At 49.1% G+C, this 25,409-nt stretch overlaps 1 protein-coding gene across 6 annotated transcripts in view; it reads right to left on the bottom strand.

The window, feature by feature from the left end:
• Positions 1-25,409, bottom strand: part of dysf (dysferlin, limb girdle muscular dystrophy 2B (autosomal recessive)) — a 361,838-nt gene that overhangs the window by 169,186 nt on the left and 167,243 nt on the right. For all 6 annotated transcript variants that reach the window (XM_068028674.1, XM_068028673.1, XM_068028677.1 and 3 more), the window contains exon 29: positions 1,608-1,781. In XM_068028674.1, the coding sequence (XP_067884775.1) occupies positions 1,608-1,781 (174 nt within the window). The remainder of the gene's footprint in view (positions 1-1,607; positions 1,782-25,409) is intronic.

Here is a 25,409-nt window from a genome sequence, read left to right as displayed (position 1 = left end):
TTTGGGATTGATACAGGGCTATGGGGAGAGAGTGGGGCAGTGGGAATAGTTTGGGATTGATACAGGGCTATGGGGAGAGAGTGGGGCAGTGGGAATAGTTTGGGATTGATACAGGGCTATGGGGAGAGAGTGGGACAGTGGGATTAGCTTGGGATTGATTCAGGGCTATGGGGAGAGAGTGGGTCAGTGGGAATAGTTTGGGATTGATACAGGGCTATGGGGAGAGAGTGGGGCAGTGGGATTAATTTGGGATTGATACAGGGCTGTAGGGAGACAGTGGGAATAGTTTGGGATTGATACAGGGCTATGGACATAGTGTGGGGCAGTGGGATTAGTTCTGGATCTCTTCAGCAATGAGCCAGCACAGGCATGATGGGCTGATTGGCCTCTTTCCAAGCTGTAAATTTATATGGGATTGTGTCCACCATATTATTCTGGCTGTCACTGCGACTTTGCCATGACTAGACAATGCCCTACCATAACTAATTGCTCCCCATTCCCCTGCCCACCCTGCAATCCTTGCTGACTGCAGCAGCACTGCTCACTGATATCACCATGTGTATACAAGTGGAGGTACTGCCAAGACAAGTTGCCATGGTGATTAGTACGCATCCTCGGGGGAGTAGATCGAGCAACTGTTAGCATACACAAATATTCAGGGGTGATAGACCTTCAACTATAAAACGAACACTGCTTATGGATTTGTTACAACAAATTGCATTTATATAGCACCTTTAACATAATAAACATCTCAAGACACTTACAGGAGTGATAATCAAACAAAATTTGACATTGAGCCACATTAAAAGATATTAGGGCAGATGGCCAAAACCTTGGTCAAAGAGGTCAGTTTTAAAGAATGTCTTAAAGGAGGAGAGACAGAGATAGAGAGGCGGAGGTTTAAGGAGGGAATTCCATAACTTAGGGCCTGGGAAGCTGAAGGCACAGCCACCAATGGTGGGGCGATTAAAATCGGGGATGTGCAAGCGACCAGAATTGGATTTGCTCAGCAATCTCGGAGTGTTGTAGAGCTGGTGGAAGTTACAGAGAAAGGAAGGAATGAGGTGATGGCAGGATTTGAAAACAAAAGATGAGGATTTTACAATTGATATCGTCCTTACCCGGGAGCCCGTGTAGGTGAGCGAGCACAGGAGTGATAGGTGAACAGGACTTTGTGAGAGCTAGCACACAGGCAGCAGAGTTTGGATGAGCTCAAGATGACATAGGGTAGAATGTTGGAGACCAGCAAGGAGTGGAATAGTTCAGTCTAGAGGTAACAGTGGCATGGATGAGGGTTTCGGCAACAGATGAACAGAGACAGGGACGAAGTCAGACGATGTTCCAGAAATAGGACATCCACATACAGAGACACTGCACAGATAGGAATAAGGAGTAGCTGCGGATTCTTTGCCAGGGGTTTACAAAGGGCTGGGGGTGATTTGGTTCAAGAGTTTTGAAAAGAGTTTGTAAAGGTGGTCAGGAGTTAGAGCAGCTTGGGGAAGGAGATCCTAAGAGTAAAGGACAAAGGAGTTCTAGTGATGACGGAGCAGAATGAGACAGAGAAAACCAGGGATTGGAGAAAACTGAGGGGGAGATCCATCACTCACCAATGAACCTTCCAGAGCAAAGACAGCCGATGGTCCGGCCTTCTCCAGAGGTTCCATGCGACGTCTCCATCGCCTCCGGCGGAATGTATCCGTCTTCCGCTGCTTCAGGTGGAATTTCCAACCAAAGAGAGACGCATACTCCCAACCTTCCACCTCCACATCATCAGCCTTGGTCTAAGGGGAGAGAACATTTAGAATCATAGAATGATAAAGCACAGAATGAAGTCATTCAGTCCATCATATCAGTGCTGGCTCCATGAAACAGCATTCCAATTGGCCTCCACTCCCCCTGCCCTTTTCCTGCTGCCCTGCAAATTTCTCCTTTCCAAGTATTTATCACCTGAAAGAACAGTGGAGGCAGATTCAACACCTTCAAAGGAGAGTTGAATCAATACTGGAAGACGAGAACGTTTTTAAAGAGCCAGCACAGGAATGGTGGGCTGAAAGGTCTCTTTGGCTCTGTGTCATTCTAAGAAATGCAATTCCCTTTGGAGTGTAACAAATTTCACCACTCTTTCAGAAAGTGCATTCCAGAATGCAACAATTCACTGTGTAAAAGTAATGTTCTTCTCCTCTCTGCTCTATTACACAAATTCATTAACATGATAATATTATTAACTGAAATACCGTGGCTACAAGAGTAGGTCAGAGGCTGGGAATTCTGCGGTGAGTAACTCACCTCCTGACTCCCTAAAACCTGTCGACCATCTACAAGGTAAAGGTCTGCTAACCCGACCCAAACCTGACGGGACCCGACGATATATGTCGGGTTTGGGTCGGGTCGGGTCGCTCTTCCGGGTCCGGCTTTCGGGCTCAGGTCGGGTCGGGTCAGGCCGGGTCCAGAGCGGACACACACAGTTAAGTATTGCATTTTGCTCTGCTGGTAAGTGTTCGAAGTGAAAAAAACCTACCTGAGCTGGGAGTCCAGGATGTCAAGGAGGGAAACTCTGAGTCTGCGCAGTGAGCGAGTCAGCGTCTCTATGACGTCATCACGCTCATGCTTCAGCTTCCTGCAGATTCGGAGTCACAAGGTAAGTAAAGGGAACATTCCGGTGGTCGGGTCGGGCTCATGTCGGGTCGAGTCGGATCGGGCGCGGGGAAAAATGGAGGGACTCGTGGTGGGTCGGGCTCGGGTCCAATGTGGTCCTGTCGGGTTCGGGTTGGGTTTTTTTTCCCTGATCTGAGCAGGCCTTTACTACAAGGCACAAGTCAGGAGTGTAATGGAATACTCTCCACTTGCCTGGATGGGTGCAGCTCCAACAACACTCAAGAAGCTCGACACCATCCAGAACAAAGCAACCTGCTTAATTGGCACCCAATCTACAAACATTCACTCCCTCCACCACCGACGCACGGTGGCAGCAGTGTGTACCATCTACAAGATGCACTGCAGCAATGCACCCAAGCCCCTCCCAGTCACACACCATCCTGACTTGGAACTATATCACCGTTCCTTCACTATCACTGGGTCAATAGGAACCCCCTTCCTAACAGCACTGTAGGTGTACCTACCCCACATGGACTGCAGCGGTTCAAGAAGGCAGCTCACCACCACCTTCTCAGGGGCAATTAGGGATGGTCAATAAATGCTGACCGAGCCTGTGATGTCCGCATCCCATGAAACAAATAAAAAAATCTTGCGAAATCCAGGCCTAAGAGAGAGGCCAACCGAACAGGTCACCTCCAAGGGTGCAACATGATGGAGAGGAAATGAGGTAAATCAAGCAGGATAATGGTCCTACCATGAATACAGATTCTTTACTTTAAAATTTATATTCCTCCCCCACCAATCTGCTGAGGTCCTCATTTTACATTAACAGTTCCACAGTGTAGGTACAATATCAAATTAGGTTTTGAGCATATTCGTCAAAGTCATGGACTCATAAAATTGAATAGCTGAGATGAAAGTGGAGAAGCAGAATAAATTCTTATCATGGGTTAGATACAGAGTAAAGCTCACTCTTAAAAAAAAACGGGTTAGATACAGAATAAACCTCCCTCTGCACTGTCCCCATCAAACACTCCCAGGACAGGTACAGCACGGGGGTTAGATAAAAAAAAAACAGGGTTATATACAGAGTAAAGCTCCCTCTACACTAAAAAAAAAACGGGGGGTTAGATACAGAGTGAAGCTCGCTCTACACTGTCCCCATCAAACACTCCCAGGACAGGGACAGCACTGGGATTGGCTCCTCTGTGATTGGGAATACTGAGTGCCTCAACGAGGTGCAGCTGACAGTGCTGCAGTCAGTTGCTGGAGGTGCTGCTGGAGAAGGAGAGCTGAGGAGAAACTGCAAAAACTTTGAACAACATAAAAAATAAAAAAAATTTTAAAAAAACAGGGTTATATACAGAGTAAAACTCCCTCTACACTGTCCCATCAAGCACTCACAGGGCAGGTAAAGCACAGGGTTAGGTACAGAGTAAAGCTCCCTTCACAAAAAAAAGGGTAAAAACAAGGATAAAAAGGGTTAGATACAGAGTAAACCTCCCTCGACCCTGTCCCAATCAAACACTTCCAGGACAGATACAGCGAGTCCGTGTTCCACGTTTATACGGAGTGTGCGAGGTTGCAGCCCCTATTTGAGTATCTGAAGGGGCTGCTCCTCAAATTCTGGCTGCACTTCAGTCCCACGCTCCTGATCTTTGGGCACCCAGTGCGGAGGGGCTTGGGCCGGGAGGAGGATCTCCTCGTCGGTCTGCTCCTGGGCCTGGCCAAGGCGGCAATTCACAGGTCCAGGTTGCGGGCCGTCGGGGGTTCCGTCCTCCCCGATTGCCTGCCCCTCTTCCGCGGTTACGTTCGCGCCCGGGTGTCCTTGGAGAAGGAGCATGCGGTGTCCGCCGGTATGCTTGAGGCCTTCCGCGACCGGTGGGCACCGCAGGGACTGGAGTGCATCGTTGACGCTGAGAATGGCATTTTAATTTGAGTTTTTTGTTTATTTATCTGGTCTTAATAAAGTTATTTTAAAACTGTAAATATGTACATAAAGGGGGCCTGAGGAATAAAGGCCCCCTCGACGTGAAAAATATAAAAGGGGCCTAGGGTATAAAGGCCACAAAAAAAAACGGGGATTGGCTCCTCTGTGATTGGGAATACTGAGTGCCTCAACGAGGTGCAGCTGACAGTGCTGCAGTCAGTTGCTGGAGGTGCTGCTGGAAAGGGAGTGCTGAGGAGAAACTGCAAAAACTTTCAACATTTGCTGCAGAGGAAAGACTTTTGGAATAAGCCTGTATTTGGAGGTGGGTGTTGAGCACCAGACTCATTTCATTTGGACTGTTGTGGGAGGTGGAAGAGGCCAGAAGAACAAGGGGTGGGGGCAAAACAATTCTGCAGGGAGTTGTGCAGTTGCACTAAAGTGCAGGGAAGCTCCCTCCCCACCCCAATTGCCCAGCCCGAGTCAGCTGAAGCTGCCTGGCTAATATACAGAAGGGGATAAATAGTGCCTGGGCAGCTTCAGCTGGCCCAGGAGAAGACGCCTCCCCCAACCAGAAGACCGTAAGACCAAGTGTGCTGGCAGAGACTGTTTTAAGTGTGCTGTGTGCACCACCTCCAGAAAGGAAAGAAAGTCATCATTTACAGCCTGTCTTTCCCTCTCCTCTATTCCCTCTCCTCTATTCCCTCTCCTCTATTCCCTCTCCTCTATTCCCTCTCCTCTATTCCCTCTCCTCTATTCCCTCTCCTCTATTCCCTCTCCTCTATTCCCTCTCCTCTATTCCCTCTCCTCTATTCCCTCTCCTCTATTCCCTCTCCTCTATTCCCTCTCCTCTATTCCCTCAGCCTCTCCCCTAACCTGTTGTTTGTTTGTTTGTTTTGTGCATAAAGTTATTTTCAAGCCTACAATTTGGGGTGGGTTAGCTCTTAGACCCATGGCAAGCCCTTCATCACAGGGGGCGGGGCCCTCTACAACCTATGCAGCTGCAGCCTCTGTGGCTGCCCACGTGGCCCCGTAACCTTTTAAATTAATAACATCCAGCCATGGGGTGAAGAGCTATCCTCACCCCAACATGTCCATTGAGGCCTGTGTGAAGGCAATGGCCGAGGTTGTCGGCCCCTCGGTCATTGTTGCGGCCTCAAAGATGTATGGGAAGGCTGTGTTTTTTCTAAAGACTGAGCAGGCCGTGTCCCTGGCCCTGAATAAGGGGCTCACTGGGGGGGGGGGGGGACTTTCCTGCCGGTGGACCCTCTGGGGGCCACTGCGCAGCGGATAATGTTATCAAACGTCCCACCTTTTATTCCCAGTGAGCTCCTCCTCCCCCACCTACACCATCTGGGGGAGGTGAGGTCAGGGATCACCCCAGTCCGGCTTGGTCTTCGGGAACACAGCCTTCAACATGTCTACTCCTTCCGCCGTCAGTTATTTATGCAGCTGGCGCGGGAGGAGGACTTGGAAGGCCAATTTAATGTGGAGTTCCAGGGGACGGCCTACCGCGTCTTTTGGACCTCGGACGGGGCGCGGTGCCACGTCTGTAAGGGGGTGGGGCATGTTCGTAAGGACTGGCCCAACCTCCCGGCCGCCAGCTCCACCTCGGCGGCCCAAAGTGGTTCCACAGCACCTCCTCCAACTCCCCCCACGCATCCAACAGACACCGCTCAGTCGGTTCTGAAGACTGTGGTTTTCGTCCGAGTGGAAGGAAGACACGGAGGCAAAAGAAACATCAAGAGGCGCGTCCCTTGGACACATTGAAACGACCCGAGCCTGAGCTCAGCCCAAAGCCCGTTCTCACGGAATCCACCTGTCCCAGGGCTGGGCTCAGGCCCAGGGTGACTAAAAAGGAGGGTGCGGAGGCGGAGGCCTCTGAATACATGGAGGTCTCTGAGCCTCTGCGCCCTGGTGGGAAAAAGAGGAGAAGGCACCCCTCCACAGAGGTAACGAGGGGCCCTGAGGCGCAGGGCCCATCTGTTGGAGGGGAGCTCTCTCCTGTTTCGGGTCACCAGGTTTCCCCTACCACCACCACCAGGCGACAAAATCCAGGCAGGAGCACCCTATTGCTCAGGATGGAGGCGAGGGGAAGGCCCCGGTACTTGAGGCCCCTACTGAAGGAGTAAGTGGGGCCCTGCTTGTGGTGTGGGAGCCTGGGGACGCTGCCCATTCTGCCACTGCTACTGGGTCGGGAGCTCTGAATGAAGGGGAGGGCGACGCGCCAGAGGGTCGGACCTCCCAGCCGGAGTCCACCACCAACCAGGAGACACACGACCCGGTTATAACCAAGAATGCTGCCTCATCTGCTGGGACTGTGGGTGCTGGCGGAGCGGGAGATGGCCTCCTCTCTCTGCCTCCGGTCTCGACTCCAGCTGGATTTCCGGAGTTGAGAACTTCTGTCTCCCCTGGACCACTCATTGGCCTGGGGACGGAGGTGGAGGGGGGTCCTGAACTGCTGGCGCCCACAGGCTCCAGTTTCACAGTAGAACCCAGAGAGGACTCCTCCGCCATCGATCCTGGGGGTGGGATCGTGACGGAGGCGGGACCAGCTGGCACGGCCGGGACGTCCGCCCCACAGTGTGTGGTGGATGTGTCGGCCGCTGGCGGTGACGACCCGGAGGAGGATGGGGATTCGGTGTGGGGCACGGAGGATGACCTTGATTCCATCGCCAGTAAGGTGGTGGAGTCCCTCGTGCCTCCCACCGAATCTCCCCTTATCCCCACGGCGGAACTCCGGGATTTCCTCGCAGTTTGCAGGGGTTGCTGCGATAAAGTTCAGCTGGCCCTCGGCCGTTGGTCGAATCTGGCGCTGATCATACAGTCCGTCCGTGCTGCCCTGAAGAAAGCAGGCAAGTGCGCGGGCCTGAAACTGATTGAGAGGCGCCGTTTTAATGTGTTCCTCAATGGGTTGCTGGGGGAGTGGAGGGCCAGGTGCACTTCCACTCCCTCCTCACAGTGAGTTGTTGGTGACGGGTTTTAAGTACCTTTGACATGAAGATAACCATAGCCAGCCTCAACATCAACTGCAGCAGGGGGTCTCACCGCAGATTTCACAATCTCTCAGTCCTCAGGGAAGGGAGATACGCGGTGAGCTTTCTGCAGGAAACCCACACCGTTCCGGGAGACAAAGCCACATGGCTCCTGGAGTGGCAGGGTGGGGTCCACATGAGTCACCTCACCCCTATTTCTCGTGGGGTGGCTATCTTGTTGGCCATGACTTTTCAGCCGGAGATCAAGGAGCTAGTGCCGGGCTGCTTGCTCCACCACACCGTTCGCCTGGATAGCGTGTCGCTCCACTTTGTAAACGTGTACGTGCCCAGGACGGGCGCGTTGCAAGCGCGCTTCTTTGAAGAAGTGTCCGCTCTCTTGAGCTCCATCGATAGCGGCGAGTGCATCAGCCTCGGGGGGGATTTTAACTGCACGCTCGAGGTGGGGGATCGTTCCGGTCCCCAGCGCGGCCAAGCATCGGTGGAGAAGTTGAGGGGACTGATCAGCTCCCTTAACTTGGTAGACGTCTGGCGGAATCTCCATCCCGACTCCAGCGCCTTCACATGGAGGTCTGGAGGAGGAGGGTCGCAAATCAACCGCCTCTACTTTTCGCAGGCGTACGTCTCCCGCATCTCGGCAGCCTCCATACGGCTGGTGCCGTGCTCGGACCACCGCCTGGTGTGGGCGGAGTTCACTCCGCTCCGCACGCGGGCGGGGTCCGCTTCCTGGCACTTTAACAACCGGCTGCTGGAGGACGAGCGATTTCGGGACTCGTTCTGTCGATTCTGGGCCGACTGGAGAAGGAAGCAGGGGGGCTTCCCCTCCTTGAGGCTATGGTGGGATGTGGGCAAGACTCACATCCGCGTCTTCTGTCAGAAGTACGCGAAGGGGTCGACCAAGAGGCGGGAAGCCGAGATCGGACGCCTTGAGAGGGAGATGCTCGACTTGGAGTCCCGCCTCAGTCATGCCGTCGCGGACTCGGCCCTGTGGCAGGCATACAAAGAGAAGGGCGCGCTGAGGGACCTGCAGCTCATAGGGTCCCGAGGCGCGAACGTGAGGTCGCGGATCCAGATCCTGGAAGATTTGGACCGCGCCTCACCCTTCGTCAACTCGCTGGAAAAATGGCGGGGGCTCCGTAAGCAGCTCATTGAGCTGCTGGCTGACGACGGATCCTCCATCACGGATCCGGAGGGAATGGGCCTCCTGGTCCGTACTTATTACAATGCGTTATTCTCTCCGGATCCGTCCAGCGAGGATGCGCGCACAGTTTTGTGGGAGGATCTGCAGCAGGTCAGCCCGGAGGGCGCCGAAGGGTTGGAGGCTCCGCTCACGTTGGCGGATCTGACTGGCGCCCTCCACCAGCTCTCTGGGGGCAAATCCCCAGGGCTGGATGGGTTGACCGTGGAGTTCCTCAGGGCATTCTGGGACGTCCTGGGGGACGATTACGCGCGGGTCCTGGGGGAAAGTCTGGCGACCGGGGAGATGCCCCTCTCGTGACGCAGGGCGGTCATCATCCTGCTGCCGAAGAGGGGCGATCTCCGCATGCTTAACAACTGGCTTCCGGTCTCCCTCATCAGCACGGATTATAAGATCTTTGCCCCGGCTATGTCTACCCGCCTGGGCTGGCCCACATGATCCACCCCGACCAGTCCTACACGTTCCCGGGCCAGTCCATCCAGGACAACATCCACCTTGTCCGGGACCTGGTCCATCTTTCCCAGAGGACTGGTCAGTCGGTCGTCTTTCTCTCCCTCGATCAGGAGAAGGCGTTCGAGAGGGTGGATCACGAATACCTTTTCGGGACTCTGCGCGCTTTCGGACTCGGGCCGCATTTCATGGCGCAGGTCTGACTTTTATGCGCCGCCGCAGAGTGTCTAGTCAAAGTTAACGGGTCCTTGACGGCGCCCCTTCGCTTTGGGTGAGGAGTGCATCAGGGATGCCCAATGTCCGGCCAATTGTATACCATCTGCGTGGAGCCCTTCCTGTGCCTGCTTCGCAGGAGGTTGACGGGATTGGCTCTGCGCGAGCCGGCCGTGCGGGTCGTCCTCTCGGCTTACGCCGACGACGTGCTCCTCGCAATCACAGATCCCGTTGACTTGCGGAGGATGCACGACTGCCAGCAGACCTTTTCTGCCGCATCCTCTGCGAGGATCAATTGGGAGAAATGTTCCGGACTCCTTGTGGGTCAGTGGCGGGTGGACTCCCTGCCGGAGGAGATGACACCTTTTGCGTGGAGCACCACGCACCTCCTCTATCTGGAAGTCCACCTTAGCCCCGCTGAGGAAGCCTGGCCGACAAACTGGCAGGAGTTGAAGGCGAAAGTCACCGCTCGGCTGGGGCGCTGGACAGGACTGCTCCGAGTGCTTTCCTACAGGGGCCGAGCGCTGGTCATAAACCAACTGGTGGCCTCCATGCTGTGGTACCGGTTGGTCACTTTGGCCCCGCCCCCTGTATTTGCCTCCAAGTTCCAAAAGAAACTCGTCGATTTCTTCTGGGGCAGGAGGAAACACTGGGTCTCTGCCACGGTCCTGAGTCTCCCGATTGAGGAGGGCGGTCAGTCGCTGGTGTGCGTCCGCACCCAGGCTGCGACTCTCCGCCTTCGGACCCTGCAGAGATACTTGTACGTCGAGCGTCCTCCCAGATGCTGTGCGCTGGCGATGTATTTTTTCCACCAGTGTCACTGCCTTCAAGACGACACGCAGCTCCCGGTGGAATCCGTTAGCCGCGCCTCTCTGAGGGAGTTGCCTGTCTTTTACCGGGATCTATTCCGAGTCTGGAACATGGTCGCCTCCAGTCAGGGCGCTCCCCCGCCGGCGGAGGAGAGCGCCTCGGCTGTCCGGGCGGCCGACTCCGGGTACGGTCCGGCGGGCGGAGGAGTCGCCGAAACCCCCGGGACGCACCTTACTGCGGGTGGCAAGGGGGCTCGGGAGTGTGGACTCAGCTCGGCCGGAACTGCACATCGGACCCAGGCCCCGAAACACTCCTCGGGATCCGGTCCCGCACAACCTGAGCCGCCTGTCGGAAATGCCCTCCGTGCCATTCCAATCGGCGCGGAGGGGTTTCCTGTACGGGCTGCTCCTGCACACTCTCCACTTCCTCGCCCTCGTCAGCCGGCCGGACACGCCCTGGCGGTCCGCATTGCCATCTGGCGGCGAGGGCAAACCCCGATGGAGGTCTCTCTACGCGGGAGTCTTCCCCCTTTCCATCGGGGACAGAGCAGTCCCGTTCAATAGGCTTTTAAGTAGGTTCACGGACTCCCAGGCTGCCTGTACTTTCTACAGCCTGGACGAGTCAGTGTTCCACGTTTATACGGAGTGTGCGAGGTTGCAGCCCTTATTTAAGTATCTGAAGGGGCTGCTCCTCAAATTCTGTCTGCACTTCAGTCCCACGCTCCTGATCTTTGGGCACCCAGTGCGGAGGGGCATGGGCCGGGAGGAGGATCTCCTCGTCGGTCTGCTCGTGGGCCTGGCCAAGGTGGCAATTCACAGGTCCAGGTTGCGGGCCGTCGGGGGTTCCGTCCTCCCCGATTGCCTGCCCCTCTTCCACGGTTACGTTCGTGCCCTCGTGTCCCTGGAGAAAGAGCATGTGGTGTCCGCTGGTACGCTTGAGGCCTTCCGCGACCGGTGGGCACCGCAGGGACTGGAGTGCATTGTCGACGCCGAGAATGGCATTTTAATTTGAGTTTTTTGTTTATTTATCTGGTTTTAATAAAGTTATTTTAAAATTATGAATATAAAGGGGGTCTGAGGAATAAAGGCCCCCTCGACATAGATTATATAAAAGGGGCTTGGGGTACAAAGGCCACCTAAAAGAAAAAAACTGGGAAAGAAAAAAACAGGTTAAATATAGAGTAAAGCTCCCTCTACAGTGGGTTAGATACAGAGTAAAACACCTCTCCTGGTTTCCTGCCAGGTGAGAGTGCAAATGACTCTCAGGTTGCATGCTGGACCCAGATCAGGTTGTAATCAATTGGTAATTAGTCTGGGCCTGAGTTTTAGGATGAATTTAAATGATGCAAAGGCCAAGGCATTCAACAGTCATGTGAGACCTGTAGGATGATGGGACAACTGCTCATTCAACACAATAAGGATTCTGGAAAAGTCCCATCAGATTGGAAAATAGCGAATGTAATGCCACTATTCAAGAAAGAAGGAAGACAGAAAGCAGGAAACCACAGACCAGTTAGCTTAACATCTGTCGTAGGGAAAATGCTGGAAGCTATTATTAAGGAGTTTGTAGCAGGTCATTTAGAAAATCTCAATGCAATCAGGCAGAGTCAACATGGTTTTATGAAAGTGAAATCGTGTTTGACTAATTTATTAGTTATTTCAGGAAGTAACAAGCAACGTGGATAAAGGGGAATCTGTGGATGTGGTGTAATTGGATTTCCCGAAGGCATTTAACAAGGTGCCACATTAAAGGTTACTAAAACAAATAAGAGCCCAAGTTTAGGGGGTAACATATTAGCATGGATAGAGGATTGGTCAGCTAACAGGAAACAGAAAGTAGGCATAAATGGGTCATTTTCAGATTGGCAAACTGTAAGTGAAGTGCCACACAGTTCAATGCCGCAGCCTCAACTATTTACAATTTATATCAATGACTTGGATGAAGGGACAGAATGTATGGTTACTAAATTTGCTGATGACATAAAGATAGGCAGGAGAGTAAGTTGTGAAGAGGACATAAGGAGTCTGCAAAGGATATAGATGGGTTAAGTGAGTGGACAAAGATGTGGCAGATGCAGTATAATGTGGGAAAGTGTGAAATTGTCCACTTTGGCCAGAAGAATAGAAAAGTAGCATATTATTTAAATGGAGAGAGATGGCAGAACACTAAAATGCCGAGAGATCTGGGTGTCGTAGTACATGAAACACAAAAAGTTAGTATGCAGGTACAGCAAAGGATCAAGAAGGCAAATACAATGTTGTCATTTATTGCAAGGGGAATGGAATATAAAAGAGATGTTTGCTACAGTTGTATAGTGCATTGGTGAGACCACATCTAAAGTATGGTGTACAGTTTTGATCTCCTTACTTAAGAAAGGATATAATTGCATTGGAAGCAGTTCAGAGAAGGTTCACTCGACTGATTCCTGGGATGAGAGGGTTATCTTATGAGGAAAGGTTGGACAAGTTGGGTCTGTATTTCTTGGAGTTTAGAAGGATGAGAGGTGATCTTATTGAAACATATAAGATCCTGAGGGGACTTGACAGGATGGATGTTGAAAGGATGTTTCCCCTTGTGAGAGAGACTAAAACTCGGGGGCACAGTTTAAAAATAAGGGGTCTCCCATTTAAGGCAGAGAGGAGGAGAACATTTTTTTCAGAGGGTTGTGAGTCTCTGGAACTCTCTTTCTCGGAGAGCAGTGAAGGCAGGGTCACTGAATGTTTTTAAGGCAGAGGTAGACAGATTCTTGACAAACAAGGGAGTCAAAGGGTATTGGGGGAAGACAGGAAAGTGGAGTTGAGTCGACAAACAGATCAGCCATGATCTTATAGAATGGTGGAACAGGCTCGAGGGGCCGAATAGCCGACTCCTGCTCCTAGTTTGTACGTTTGTAACACTGTGTTTAATCATGGATGAATACAAACTTGACTTCAGAGACCTCTGGATTATTAAAAGACCAGAGAAGTCTCTCATCTCTTGAATTTTGGTCCACCAACATCCTTTAAACTCCTAATATCCTTAAAAACTCAACAAATGCACCAATGCCCTTTCAAACTTAACAAGTTCATTCATGTCCTTTAAAGCTCCAGCAAGTTCATTAATGTCCTGTAAACCACAAGATCATTAACATCCTTTAAAATCTACAAATTTGCAAATGTCCTTTAAAACCCCAAAGGTTCATTCGTCATTTAAAACTCAGAATGTTCACGAATATCTTAAAACCACAAGAAGATTGGAAATGTCCTTTAAACTCAACAAATTCATTAATGTGCTTTAAAACCCAATGAGGTCATTAATGTCCTTCATTAATGTCCTCTAAACCCCAACAAGTTCATTAATGTCCTTTGGTGGCCCATGTTCATATAGTGTGGTTATATTGGGAAGTCTAAAGACCCTACACAATGGGAACTCCTCTGCAATGTGTGTCTGCAGCTACCACAGTCAGGGGTTGAAATTATTCATATGATTTCCCAGATCAAAGAGAAGATTTGGAGTTAGGAATAATGAGTTTAAGCTGCTATCTGGGACATCCCATGTGTATCACATTGCCATGGAGATAGATAATGCAGGGGGGTTACCTGTTGAGTTTTGATCTGCGTGCTTGGGGATATGAGGATAATGTGGGAAAAAGGCGCTGAAGTGGATGATCATCCATGATCATATTGAATGGCGGGGCAGCCTCAATGGGCTGAATGGCCTACTCCTGCTCCTAAGTTCCTATGTTCCTTGCTGACACAGTCAGTTGGCTTTTAGAAAAGCAGTTGGCTTCAGAGAAAGCAGTTGGACTCAGGAGCAAAGAGGCCATCAGGAACCAGGGGTGTTTCTGTTTTGAGGAAGGCCTGTGCTCAAGCTGGGAAGTCCAGATTCAGGAGGTGATCTTTTACCTTGGAAGATAGCTGAGAAATTAGATAATTCAAAGTGACTTCCGAAGAGCTGGATTGGTCCGAGGAGAAGTGAACAAACCACCAAGATCCTATGAAGTATGGGGAACTCCTTGGGTGGAAGTAAAAGTCAAATGGAATAAAAACAAGAAATGCTGGAAATACTCAGCAGGTCTGGCAGCATCATCTGTGGAGACAGAAGCAGAGTTAAGGTCAGTGGCACTTCATCAGAACAGGCAGAGGCTAGAAATGTAAAAGGTTAGAGATAACCAAAGTGAATGTGTTGACAGGGCAAAGTCACAGAGAATAACTGACCAGAAGGTCATGGAGTAAAGGCAAAACGATATGTTAATGGTGTGGTGAAAGACAAAGCGCAGAGAGGGCGTTAATTACAGAAAAATAGAACAACCGGCTCAAAGCATAAACATGACAAAAATTCAGTGGGTAGCAATGAATGATGAAACAAAATAAAAAATAGCTGAAAATAAAATGAGGGGCCCATCATGCTCTGAAATTATTAAACTTAATGTTCAGTCCGGCAAGCTGTAGTGTGCCTAATCAATAAATGAGATGCTGTTCCTCGAGCTTGCGCTGATGTTCACTGAAGCACTGCAGCAATCCCAGGACAGAGATGTGGGCATGAGAGCAGGGGGGAGTGTTGAAATGGCCAGCAACCGGAAGCTCAGGGTCATGCTTTCGGACTGAGCAGAGGTGTTCCGCAAAGCGTTTGGTCTCCCCGGTGTACAGGAGACCACATTGTGAGCAACGAATACCGTATACTAAATTGAAAGAAGTACATGTAAATCACTGCTTCACCTGAAAAGAGTGTTTGGGGCCTTGGATAGTGAGGAGAAAGGAGGTAAATGGGCAGGTATTACACCTCCTGCGATTGCACGGGAAGGTGCCATGGGACGGGGACGAGGTGATGGGGGTAATAGAGGAGTGGACCAGGGTGTCGCGGAGGGAACGATCCCTTCGGAATTCTGACAGGGGAGGGGAATATGCGTTTGGTAGTGGCGACACTAGTCAAATGGAAGTATTTTATAAAATTTTAAGTTTAAAATATAAATGTCTTAAGTTATAGTGTTAAATTAGTAGTGTTTTGCTTTGTTTAACACTTGTACAGTAAGGTTTTTGCTTAAAATATGAAATCTTGTGGCGTAATTCGTAACTGGGAATTCAACTTTCTCTTTTTAAATGTTAACAGTTGTTAACAGAATAGTAACAAACCCCAACAAGTTCCTTAATGTCCTTTAAAACCCAACAACTTCATTAACATCCTTTATTTTTCATCATGAGATGTGAGGGTCGCTGGCCAGGCAGGCATTTATTGCCCATCCCTAATTGCCCTTGAGAAGATGGTGGTGAGCTGCCTTCTTGAACAGCTACAGTACTTGAGATATAGGTACACCCACAGTGTTGTTAGGAAGAGAGTTCCAGGATTTCGACCCAATGACAATGAAGGAACGGCGATATAGTTCCAGGTCAGGATGGTATGTGGCTTGGAGGGCAACTTGCAGGTGCTGGTGTTCCCATGCATCTGCTGCCCTTGCCCTGCCAGATGGTAGAGGTTGTGGGTTTGGAAGGTGCTGTCGAAGGAGCCTTAGTGAGTTGCTGTAGCAAATGGTACACACTGCTGCCACTGTGTGTCGGTGGTGGAGGGAGTGAATGTTTCTGGATGGGGTGCCAATCAAGCAGGATGCTTTGTCCTGGATGATGTCGACCTTCTTAAATGTTGTTGGAGGCAGGTGGAGAGTATTCCATCACACTCCTGACTTGAGCCTTATAGATGGCTTTGGGGAGTCAGAAGGGTGGCCAAGTAAAGATTATAACTGACGATCACTGATTTTCGTATTGGACCCCCAGAATGTACAAGCAATCCTGATATCCATTGTTCAAATGTGTCATTAACCTCTTCTTATAACACATCGAAATATCAAGGCAGCTGAAGGCACTGGATACTGCAAAGGCCTTGGGTCCTGACATCATTCCAGCAACAGTACTGAAGACCTGTGCTCTAGAACTAGCCACATCCCTAGCCAAGCTGTTCTAGTACAGCTACAACACTGGCATTTACCTGGCAATGTGGAAAATTGCCCAGCTATGTCCTGTACAAAAACCAGGACAAATCCAACCTGCCCAATTAACGCGCTATCAGTCTCCTCTCGATCATCAGCAAAGTGATGGAAGGTGTCATCGACAGTGCTATCAAGTGGCACTTGCTCAGCAATAATCTGCTCAGTGACGCTCAGTTTGGGTTCCACCAGGGCCACTCAGCTCCTGACCTCATTACAGCCTTGGTCCAAGCATGGACAAAAGAGCTGAAATCAAAAGGAGAGGTGAGAGTAACTGCCCTTGACATCGGCAACTTTTGACTGAGTATGGCATCAAGGAGCCCTTCTGGAGGGCTTCTGGAGTAATTCTGGAGTCAATGGGAATCAGGGGGAAACGCTTCGCTGGTTGGAGTCATACCTAGCACAAAGGAAGATGGTTGTGGTTGTTGGAGATCAATCATCTCAGACCCAGAACATCATTGCAGGAGTTCTTCAGGGTAGTGTCCTAGGCCCAACCATCTTCAGCTGCTTCATCAATGGCCTTCCCTCCATCATAAGGTCAGAAGCGAGGATGTTCACTCATGCTTGTACAATGTTCAGCACCATTCACGACTCCTTAGATACTGAAGCAATCTGTGTTCAGATGCAGCAAGACCTAGACAATACCCAGGCTTAGCATGATAAGTGGCAAGTACCAGTTGCGCCACACAAGTGCCAGGCAATGACTATCTCAAACGAGAGAGAATCTAACCATCTCCCCATGGTGTTCAATGGCATTACCATCGCTGAATCCCCCACTAACAACATCCTGGAGGTTACCATTGACTAGAAACTGAACAGGACCAGTCACATAAATACTGTGGCTACAACAGTTCAGAGGCTGGGAATTCAGTGGCGAGTAATTCACCTCCTGACTCCCCAATGCTTGACAATCATCTACAAGGCACAAGTCAGGATTGTGAAGGAATACTCTCCACTTGCAGATCCAACAACACTCAAGAAGCTCGACACCATCCAGAACCAAGCTTGATTGGTACCTCATCCACCACCTTCAACATTCACTCGCTCCACCACCGACGCACAGTGGCAGCAGTGTGTACCATTTACAAGATGAACTGCAGCAACTCACCAAGCCTCCTTCGACAGCGCCTTCCAAACCTGCGACCTCTACCAACTAGAAGGACAAGGTCAGCAGATGCATGGGAACACCACCACCTGCAGGTTCTCCTCCAAGTCACACACCATCCTGACTTGGAACTACATCGCCGTTCCTTCACTGTCGCTGGGTCAAAATCCTGGAACTCCCTTCCTAACAGCACTGTGGGTGTACCTACCCCACATGGACTGCAGCGGTTCAAGAAGGCAGCTCATCACCACCTTCTCAAAGACAATTAGGGATGGGAAATAAATGCTGGACTAACCAGCGACATCCACATCCCATGAATGAATTTAAAAAATCATGTGGAGTGAATCAGATTGCCTGAAGACTGGCATCTGTGATGCTGGGAACCTGAGGAGGAGGCCAAGATGGATCATCCACTCGGCACTTCTGGCTGAAAATGGATGCAAATTCTTCAACCTTGTCTTTTGCAGTGCTGTGCTGGGCTCCCCCATCATTGAGGATGGGGATATTTGTGGAGCCTCCTCCTTCTGTTAGTTGTTTAATTGTTCACCACCATTCACGACTGGATGTGGCAGGACTGCAGAGCTTAAAGCTGATCTGTTGCTTGTGGGATTGCTTAGTCTTGTCTATCACATGTTGCTTCTGCTGTTTGGCGTGCAAATAGTACTGTGTTGTAGCTTCATCTGGTTGACACCTCATTTTGAGGTATGCCTGGTGCTGCTCCTGGCATGCCCTCATGCACTCTTCATTGAACCAGGGTTGGTTCCTTGGCTTAATGGTAATGGTAGAGTGGGGGATATGCCGGGCCATGAGGTTACAGATTGTGGTTAAATACAATTCTGCTGCTGCTGCTGATGACCCACAGCACCTCATTGATTCCCAGTTTTGAGTTGCTAGAGCTGTTTGAAATCCATCCCATTTAGCACTGTGGTAGTGCCATAAACACGATGGACGGTATCCTCAATGGAAGATGGGATGTCATCTCCACAAGGACTGTGCGGTGGTCACTCCTACCAATGCTGTCATTGACAGATGGATCTGCGACAGGTAGATTGGTGAGGGAACCAACATGAGGGAAAATATCTGACCTCGTCCTCACCAATATGCCTGTCCTTTAAAACCCCAGTTCATAAATGTCCGTTAAAAACCCAACAAGTTCATTAAAACCCAACAAGTTCATCAATGTCCTTTAAATCTCCACATCTTCATTAATGTCCTTTAAACCCCAAAAAGCTCATTCATGTCCTTTACAAACCAACATACTAATTAACACCAACTGACCCTGAGAACCAAGCGGATGGTTTATAAGGGCTGTGTTCTCGGCACCTTTCTGCATGGCTGTGAAGCATGGCGACTTATTGCTACCAGGAAAAGAAGTTCAATGATTTCCATCTTCACTGTCTGCGGTGCATTATGGGTATATCCTGGCAGGACAAAATCACAAATATGGCAGTCCTAGCAAAGGCAGAGCTCCCAGGTGTGCTGGCACTAATCAAACAGAGGCAACTTCGGTGGATCAGACATGTCCTCAGGATGGAAGACGGTTGCATACCCAAGGATCTTCCGTATGGTGAGGTAACCGGGGCAGATTGGCCAATGGGGCCCCCAAAGATCCACTTCAAGGATGTTTGCAAGTGTAACATGAAGGCCCCAAATGTTGACATTCGCACCTGGGAGTCACTAGCTAACAGAAGAGGGATATGGCGACACATCCTGTGGACTGGTGTGCACTACCACAATGACCAGGGGCTACAGCCATTTGGCAACAGGCGCCAATGCCAAAAATAACAACTCACAGCGTCACCTGGCAGCTTCACATGCAGCACTTGTGGCAGAACCTGCCTGTCAAGGATTGGCCTTCACACCTGTTTGCTGCATGTCTGTCATCTTTTGTAGATGGAAGGATACCAACACACTAATGTCCTTTAAAACCTAACAAGCTCATTAATGAGGGAGAAGTGGTGGTGTAGTAGTGTAGTGATGACGTCACTGGAATCATAATTCAGAGCCCAGGCTAATGTTCTGGGGACATGGGTTTGAATCCCACACGGCAGATGGTGAAATTTTAATTCAATTAATAAATCTAGAATTAAACGCCAATCTAATGGCAACCATTGTCAATTGTTGGAAAAACCCATCTGGTTTGCTAGTGTCCTTTAGGGAAGGTGATCTGCTGTCCTTACCTGGTCTGGCCTACATGTGACTCCAGACCCGTAGCAATGCAGTTGACTATGAAATGGCTGAGCAAGCCAGTCAGTTTCAACAGCAATTAGGGATGGGCAATAAATACTGGCCTAGCCAGGAACATCCACATCCCATGAGTGCATAAAAAAATGCCCTTTAAACCCCAAATTCATTAATAGAGTCATAGAGTTATACAGCACAGAAACAGGCCTTTCGGCCCATCGTGTCTGTGCCGGCCATCAAGCACCTAACTATTCTAATCCCATTTTCCAACACTTGGCCCACTTGCTATGATGTTTCAAGTGCTAATCTAAATATGTCTTAAATGTTGTGAGGGTTCCTGCCTCTACCACCTCTTCAGGCCGTGCGTTCCAGATTCCAACCACCCTCTGGGTGAAAACATTTTTCCTCAAATCCCCTCTAAACCTCCTGCCCCTTACCTTAAATCTATGCCCCCTGGTTCTTGGCCCCTCCGCTAAGGGAAAAAGTTTCTTCCTATCTAACCTATCAATGCCCCTTATAATTTTGTATACCTCAATCATATCTCCCCTCAGCTTTCTCTGCTCTAAGGAAAACAACTTAGCCTTTTCAGTCTCTCTTCATAGCTGAAATTCTCCAGCCCAGGGAACATCCAAGTGAATCTCCTCTGCACCCTCTCCAGTGCAATCGCATCCTTCCTATGGTGTGGTGCCCAGAACTGTACACAGTACTCCAGCTGTAGCCTAACTAACGTTTTATACAGCTCCATCATATGGGCGGCACAGTGGCGCAGTGGTTAGCACTGCAGCCTCACAGCTCCAGCGACCCGGGTTCAATTCTGGGTACTGCCTGTCTGGAGTTTGCAAGTTCTCCCTGTGTCTGCGTGGGTTTCCTCCGGGTGCTCCGGTTTCCTCCCACATGCCAAAGACTTGCAGGTTGATAGGTTAATTGGCCATTATAAATTGCCCCAAGTATAGGTAGGTGGTAGGGAAATATAGGGACAGATGGGGATGTGGTAGGGATATGGGATTAGTGTAGGATTAGTACAAATGGGTGGTTGATGGTCGGCACAGACTCAGTGGGCCGAAGGGCCTGTTTCAGTGCTGTATCTCTAAAACTAAAAACCTCCCTGCTCTTATATTCTATGCCTCAGCTAATAAAGGCAAGTATCCCATATGCCTTCCTAACCACCTTATCTACCTGTGCTGCTGCCTTCAGTGATCTATGGACAAGTACACCAAGGTCCCTCTGACACTCTGTACTTCCTAGGGTCCTACCATCCATTGTATATTCACTTGCCTTGTTAGTCCTCCCAAAATGCATCACCTCACACTTCTCAGGATTACATTCCATTTGCCACTGCTCCGCCCATCTTACCAGCCCATCTATATCATCCTGTAATCTAAGGCTTTCCTCTTCACTATTTACGACACCACCAATTTTCGTGTCATCTGTGAACTTACTGATCATACCTCCTGTATTCACATCTAAATCGTTAATGTACACTACAAACAGCAAGGGTCCCAGCACCAATCCCTGTGGTACACCACTGGTCACAGGCTTCCACTCGCAAAAACAACCTTCGACCATCACCCTCTGCCTCCTGCCACTAAGCCAATTTTGGATCCAACTTGCCAAATTGCCCTGGATCCCATGGGCTATTACCTTCTTAACCAATCTCTCATGCAGGACCTTATCAAAAGTCTTACTGAAGTCCATGCAGACTACATCAACTGCTTTATCCTCATCTACACATCTAATCCTCGAAAAATTCAATCAAGTTAGTTAGACACAATCTCCCCCTTTAAAACCCAACAAATTCATTAAAGTCCTTTAAACTCCAACATTATTGTTATTTATTATTTAGAGATACAGCAAATGTTCTTTAAAACAAGTTCCAAAATGTCCTTTAAAACCCAGCTGGTTCAATAATGTTCTTTTACACTCAACAAGTTCATTAATGTCCTTTAAAACCCAATATGTTCATTAATGTTATCAAGACAAGTTCATTAATGTTGTGACAGAAAACACACTTGCCAAAATGAGACATATTAATTTTGTCATATGGAACTTTATTTAAAATAACTTGTATAAAAAGACCACAACAGTGGCTGAAAATATGGCTGCACATTTGCATTCTAAAAGACAGTTGCATGAAGAAGGCAATGGGAGTACTCCCTGATTCAATCAGCAAGATGGATTTTATCCATAGTGATGATCAAGAGACATTGACAGTCATTGAGTCAGCATCCCATCCCCCCCTGAGAATGGCTGGTGAGCTTGAAGGAATCCACAAATCTCGCAGGTGATGTTGCTCTAAACAAGGAGCTAGTCACATGACTAACCTGCTGGCCAACCTGGAGTTAATTGAATTGTGCTCACACAACAGATTTTTGAAGAGACTGCAACTGAACTTCAAGAAGACAGCATCTCTCTCTCTCTCTCACGCAAAGTTCCAGGGACCCACGGAAGTAACTTAAGCCTCAAGACAGCAGACCAGTGAAACAAGTGTGCACTGGGCCCATATGAGAACTGCAAGACTTAACTTCAATCAAAGAATTTACATCCAATCCAAAACCAGTAACTTAACTCCAGCTATTGCTTGAAATCTTTCCCCTTTTTTCTCTTCCTCTGTCTCTATTTACATGTGTGTTTATCGCGTATGCATGCTAGCGAGGGCGTGTCGCGTAGTTTTAGTAGTTAACTGAGTTAGAGTTTTAAGGTTAATAAACTTACTCCATTCTTGTTTAAATCCGAGAAAGCCTGTCTGGTTGATTTCTTTACAATTACAATTATGACAATTACAATTATTAGCGAGAGGCAGCATGGTTTTGTGAAGGGGAGGTTGTGTCTCACTAATTTGATTGAGTTTTTTGAGGAAGTGACAAAGATGATTGATGAAGGAAGGGCAGTGGATGTTTTCTATATGGACTTCAGTAAAGCCTTTGACAAGGTCCCTCATGGCAGACTGGTACAAAACGTGAAGTCACACGGGATCAGAGGTGAGCTGGAAAGATGGATACAGAACTGGCTTGGTCATAGAAGACAGAGGGTAGCAGTGGAAGGTTGCTTTTCTGAATGGAGGGCTGTGACTAGTGGTGCTCCGCAGGGATCAGTGCTGGGACCTTTGCTCTTTGTAGTATATATAAATGATTTGGAAGAAAATGTAGCTGGTCTGATTAGTAAGTTTGCGGACGACACAAAGGTTGGTGGAATTGCGGATAGTGATGAGGATTGTCAGAGGATACAGCAGGATATAGATCGGTTTGAGACTTGGGCGGAGAAATGGCAGATGGAGTTTAATCTGGACAAAGGTGAGGTAATGCATTTTGGAAGATCTAATGCAGGTGGGAAGTATACAGTAAATGGCAGAACCCTTAGGAGTATTGACAGGCAGAGCGATCTGGGCGTACAGGTCCACAGGTCACTGAAAGTGGCAACGCAGGTAGATAAGGTAGTCAAGAAGGCATATGGCATGCCTGCCTTCATCGGTCGGGGCATAGAGTAGAAAAATTGGCAAGTCGTGCTGTAGCTGTACAGAACTTTAGTTAGGCCACACTTAGAATATTGCGTGCAATTCTGGTCGCCACACTACCAGAAGGATGTGGAGGCTTTGGAGACGGTACAGAAGAGGTTTACCAGGATGCTGCCTGGTCTGGAGGGCATTAGCTATGAGGAGAGGTTGGATAAACTCAGATTGTTTTCACTGGAACGACGGAGGTGGAGGGACGCCATGATAGAGGTTTACAAAGTTATGAGCGGCATGGACAGAGTGGATAGTCAGAAGCTTTTTCCCAGGGTGGAAGAGTCAGTTACTAGGGGACATAGGTTTAAGGTGCGAGGGGCAAAGTTTAGAGGGGATGTGCAAGGCAAGTTCTGTACGCAGAGGCTGGTGAGTGCCTGGAACTTGCTGCCGGGGGAGGTGGTGGAAGCAGGTACGATAGCGACGTTTAAGAGGAATCTTGACAAATACATGAATAGGTTGGGAATAGAGGGATACCGTCCCCGGAAGTGCAGAAGGTTTTAGTTTCGACAGGCATCAAGATCAGCGCAGGCTTGGAGGGCCGAATGGCCTGTTCCTGTGCTGTACTGTTCTTTGTACAATTAGAGAGCAGTGAGCAAGGACTCAGTGAGGGGAAGCTATAAACACGTTGTTTTAAAGGTTATACCCTGCTACAGCCAAAACAAGAAAAGGCTGAGAGGGGAACCCAAGACCCTTTCCTCACTCGGTCGTAACAGAAATTTGGGGGCTAGCATCCGGGATTGGACCCACAGACAAATGAGAAATTGGAAGTGGGAAGTCAAATTGATCCCAGTCAAGAAGGGAAAAGATTTCAATATAGGTTTTCTTGTGGTTGTGTGTGCTCGAATACTAACATGTCTGTGACTGAAGCTAGTAACTACCCAAGCCAGGGTGAAATAACTTGGGATAAGTTAAAGGCACTGTCCATAGAAGAGTTGAGGAATATGGCTGAGCAGTGTGGGATCACTGTCCATGCCAAGGCTAGGAAGTCTGAACTCCTAAGACTACTGTCCAACCATTTTTCCCTTGAATCTGAAGAAGCAAAAACAGGGTTAGAAGTAGACCTCAACAGGGTATTGTTAGCAAAGATACAATTGGAACAGAGGAAACTTGAATTAGAAGACAAGGAAAGAGAAAGAGAGAGAGGAGAAGGTAAAAGAAAGGAGAGAGAGAAAGACATAGAAACATAGAAAAATAGGAGCAGGAGTTGGCCACTCGGCCCTTCGAGCCTGCACCACCATTCAATACGATCATGGCTGATCATCCAAACTCAGTACCCTGTTCCCGCTTTCTCCTGTATCCCTTGATCCCTTTAGCCCTAAGAACTAACTCTTTCTTGAATATATTTAATGATTTGGACTCAACTGCTTTCCGTGGTAGAGAATTCCACAGGTTCACCACTCACTGGGTGAAGAAATCCTTCCTCATCTCAGTCCTAAATGGCTTACCCCTTATCCTCAGACTGTGACCCCCTGGTCCTGGGCTTCCCCACCATCGGGAACATCCTTCCTGCATCTAGTCTGTCCAGTCCTGTTAGAATTTTGTTGGTTTCTATGAGATCCTCTCTCATTCTTCTAAACTCTAGTGAATACAAGCCTAATCGACCCAATCTCTCTTCATACGTCAGTCCTGCCAACCCAGGAATCAGTCCGGTGAATCTTCGCTGCACTCCCTCCACAGCAAGAACATCCTTCCTCAGATAAGGAGACCAAAACTGCACACAATACTCCGGATGTGGACAGGAGATAGAGAAAGAAAGAACCTTCCAGAAGGAACGTGAGGAAAGAGAGCCGAGGGGGCTTGAGTTAGCTAGGGGGTGACAGAGTAATCCCAGTGAAAGCATGGCCAATATGGAGAATAGTAATTCAGGGCTGTGTACTGAATTGTTCAAATCTTTCGAATTGATTCCAAAATTCAATGGGGGAGACGTGGAAGCATTTCTTGTATCTTTTGAGAAACCTGAAAGGCAGTTAAAGTGGCCGCTGAGAGCTGGACTCTCCTGCTGCAAAGTAAGCTAACAGGAAAAGCCCATGAGGTTTATTCCCTGTTGCCAGATGAGAGTTCATCAAATTCTGAACTGATAAAAATGCTATCTCAGGGCTTATGAGCTAGTACTGGAAGCCTACTGCCAGATGTTTCGAACCCTCAGGAAACAAGCTGATCAAACTTACTAGCAGCTTGAGAGAAGTAAGCAGCTGGCTTTTGACCAGTGGTTGAGGGCTCTTAAAGTGAAGCCCAGCTATGAAAACCTCAAAGAGGTAATTTTGCTACAGGAATTTAAAAACTCTCTCCCCCTCTCCACAAAGACACATGTAGAGGAACAAAAAGTTCATAAAGCGAGGCAAGCCGCAGTTCTGGCTGATGAGTTTGCTCTAATATACAAATCGGTTTCCCAGGGGAAAACCTTTCCTAGTCACCCCGACAAATCCGAAAATGACAAAGGGTGGGAAGGTGATAGGAGCCCAAGCAGTCCTGGGAG

The sequence above is a fragment of the Heterodontus francisci genome, chromosome 1 (genome assembly GCF_036365525.1).
Source record: "Heterodontus francisci isolate sHetFra1 chromosome 1, sHetFra1.hap1, whole genome shotgun sequence".
NCBI classification, from domain to species: Eukaryota; Metazoa; Chordata; class Chondrichthyes; order Heterodontiformes; family Heterodontidae; genus Heterodontus; species Heterodontus francisci.
The sequence above is the reverse complement of the archived record's forward strand: the minus strand, read 5'-3'. Positions and strand labels throughout refer to the sequence as shown.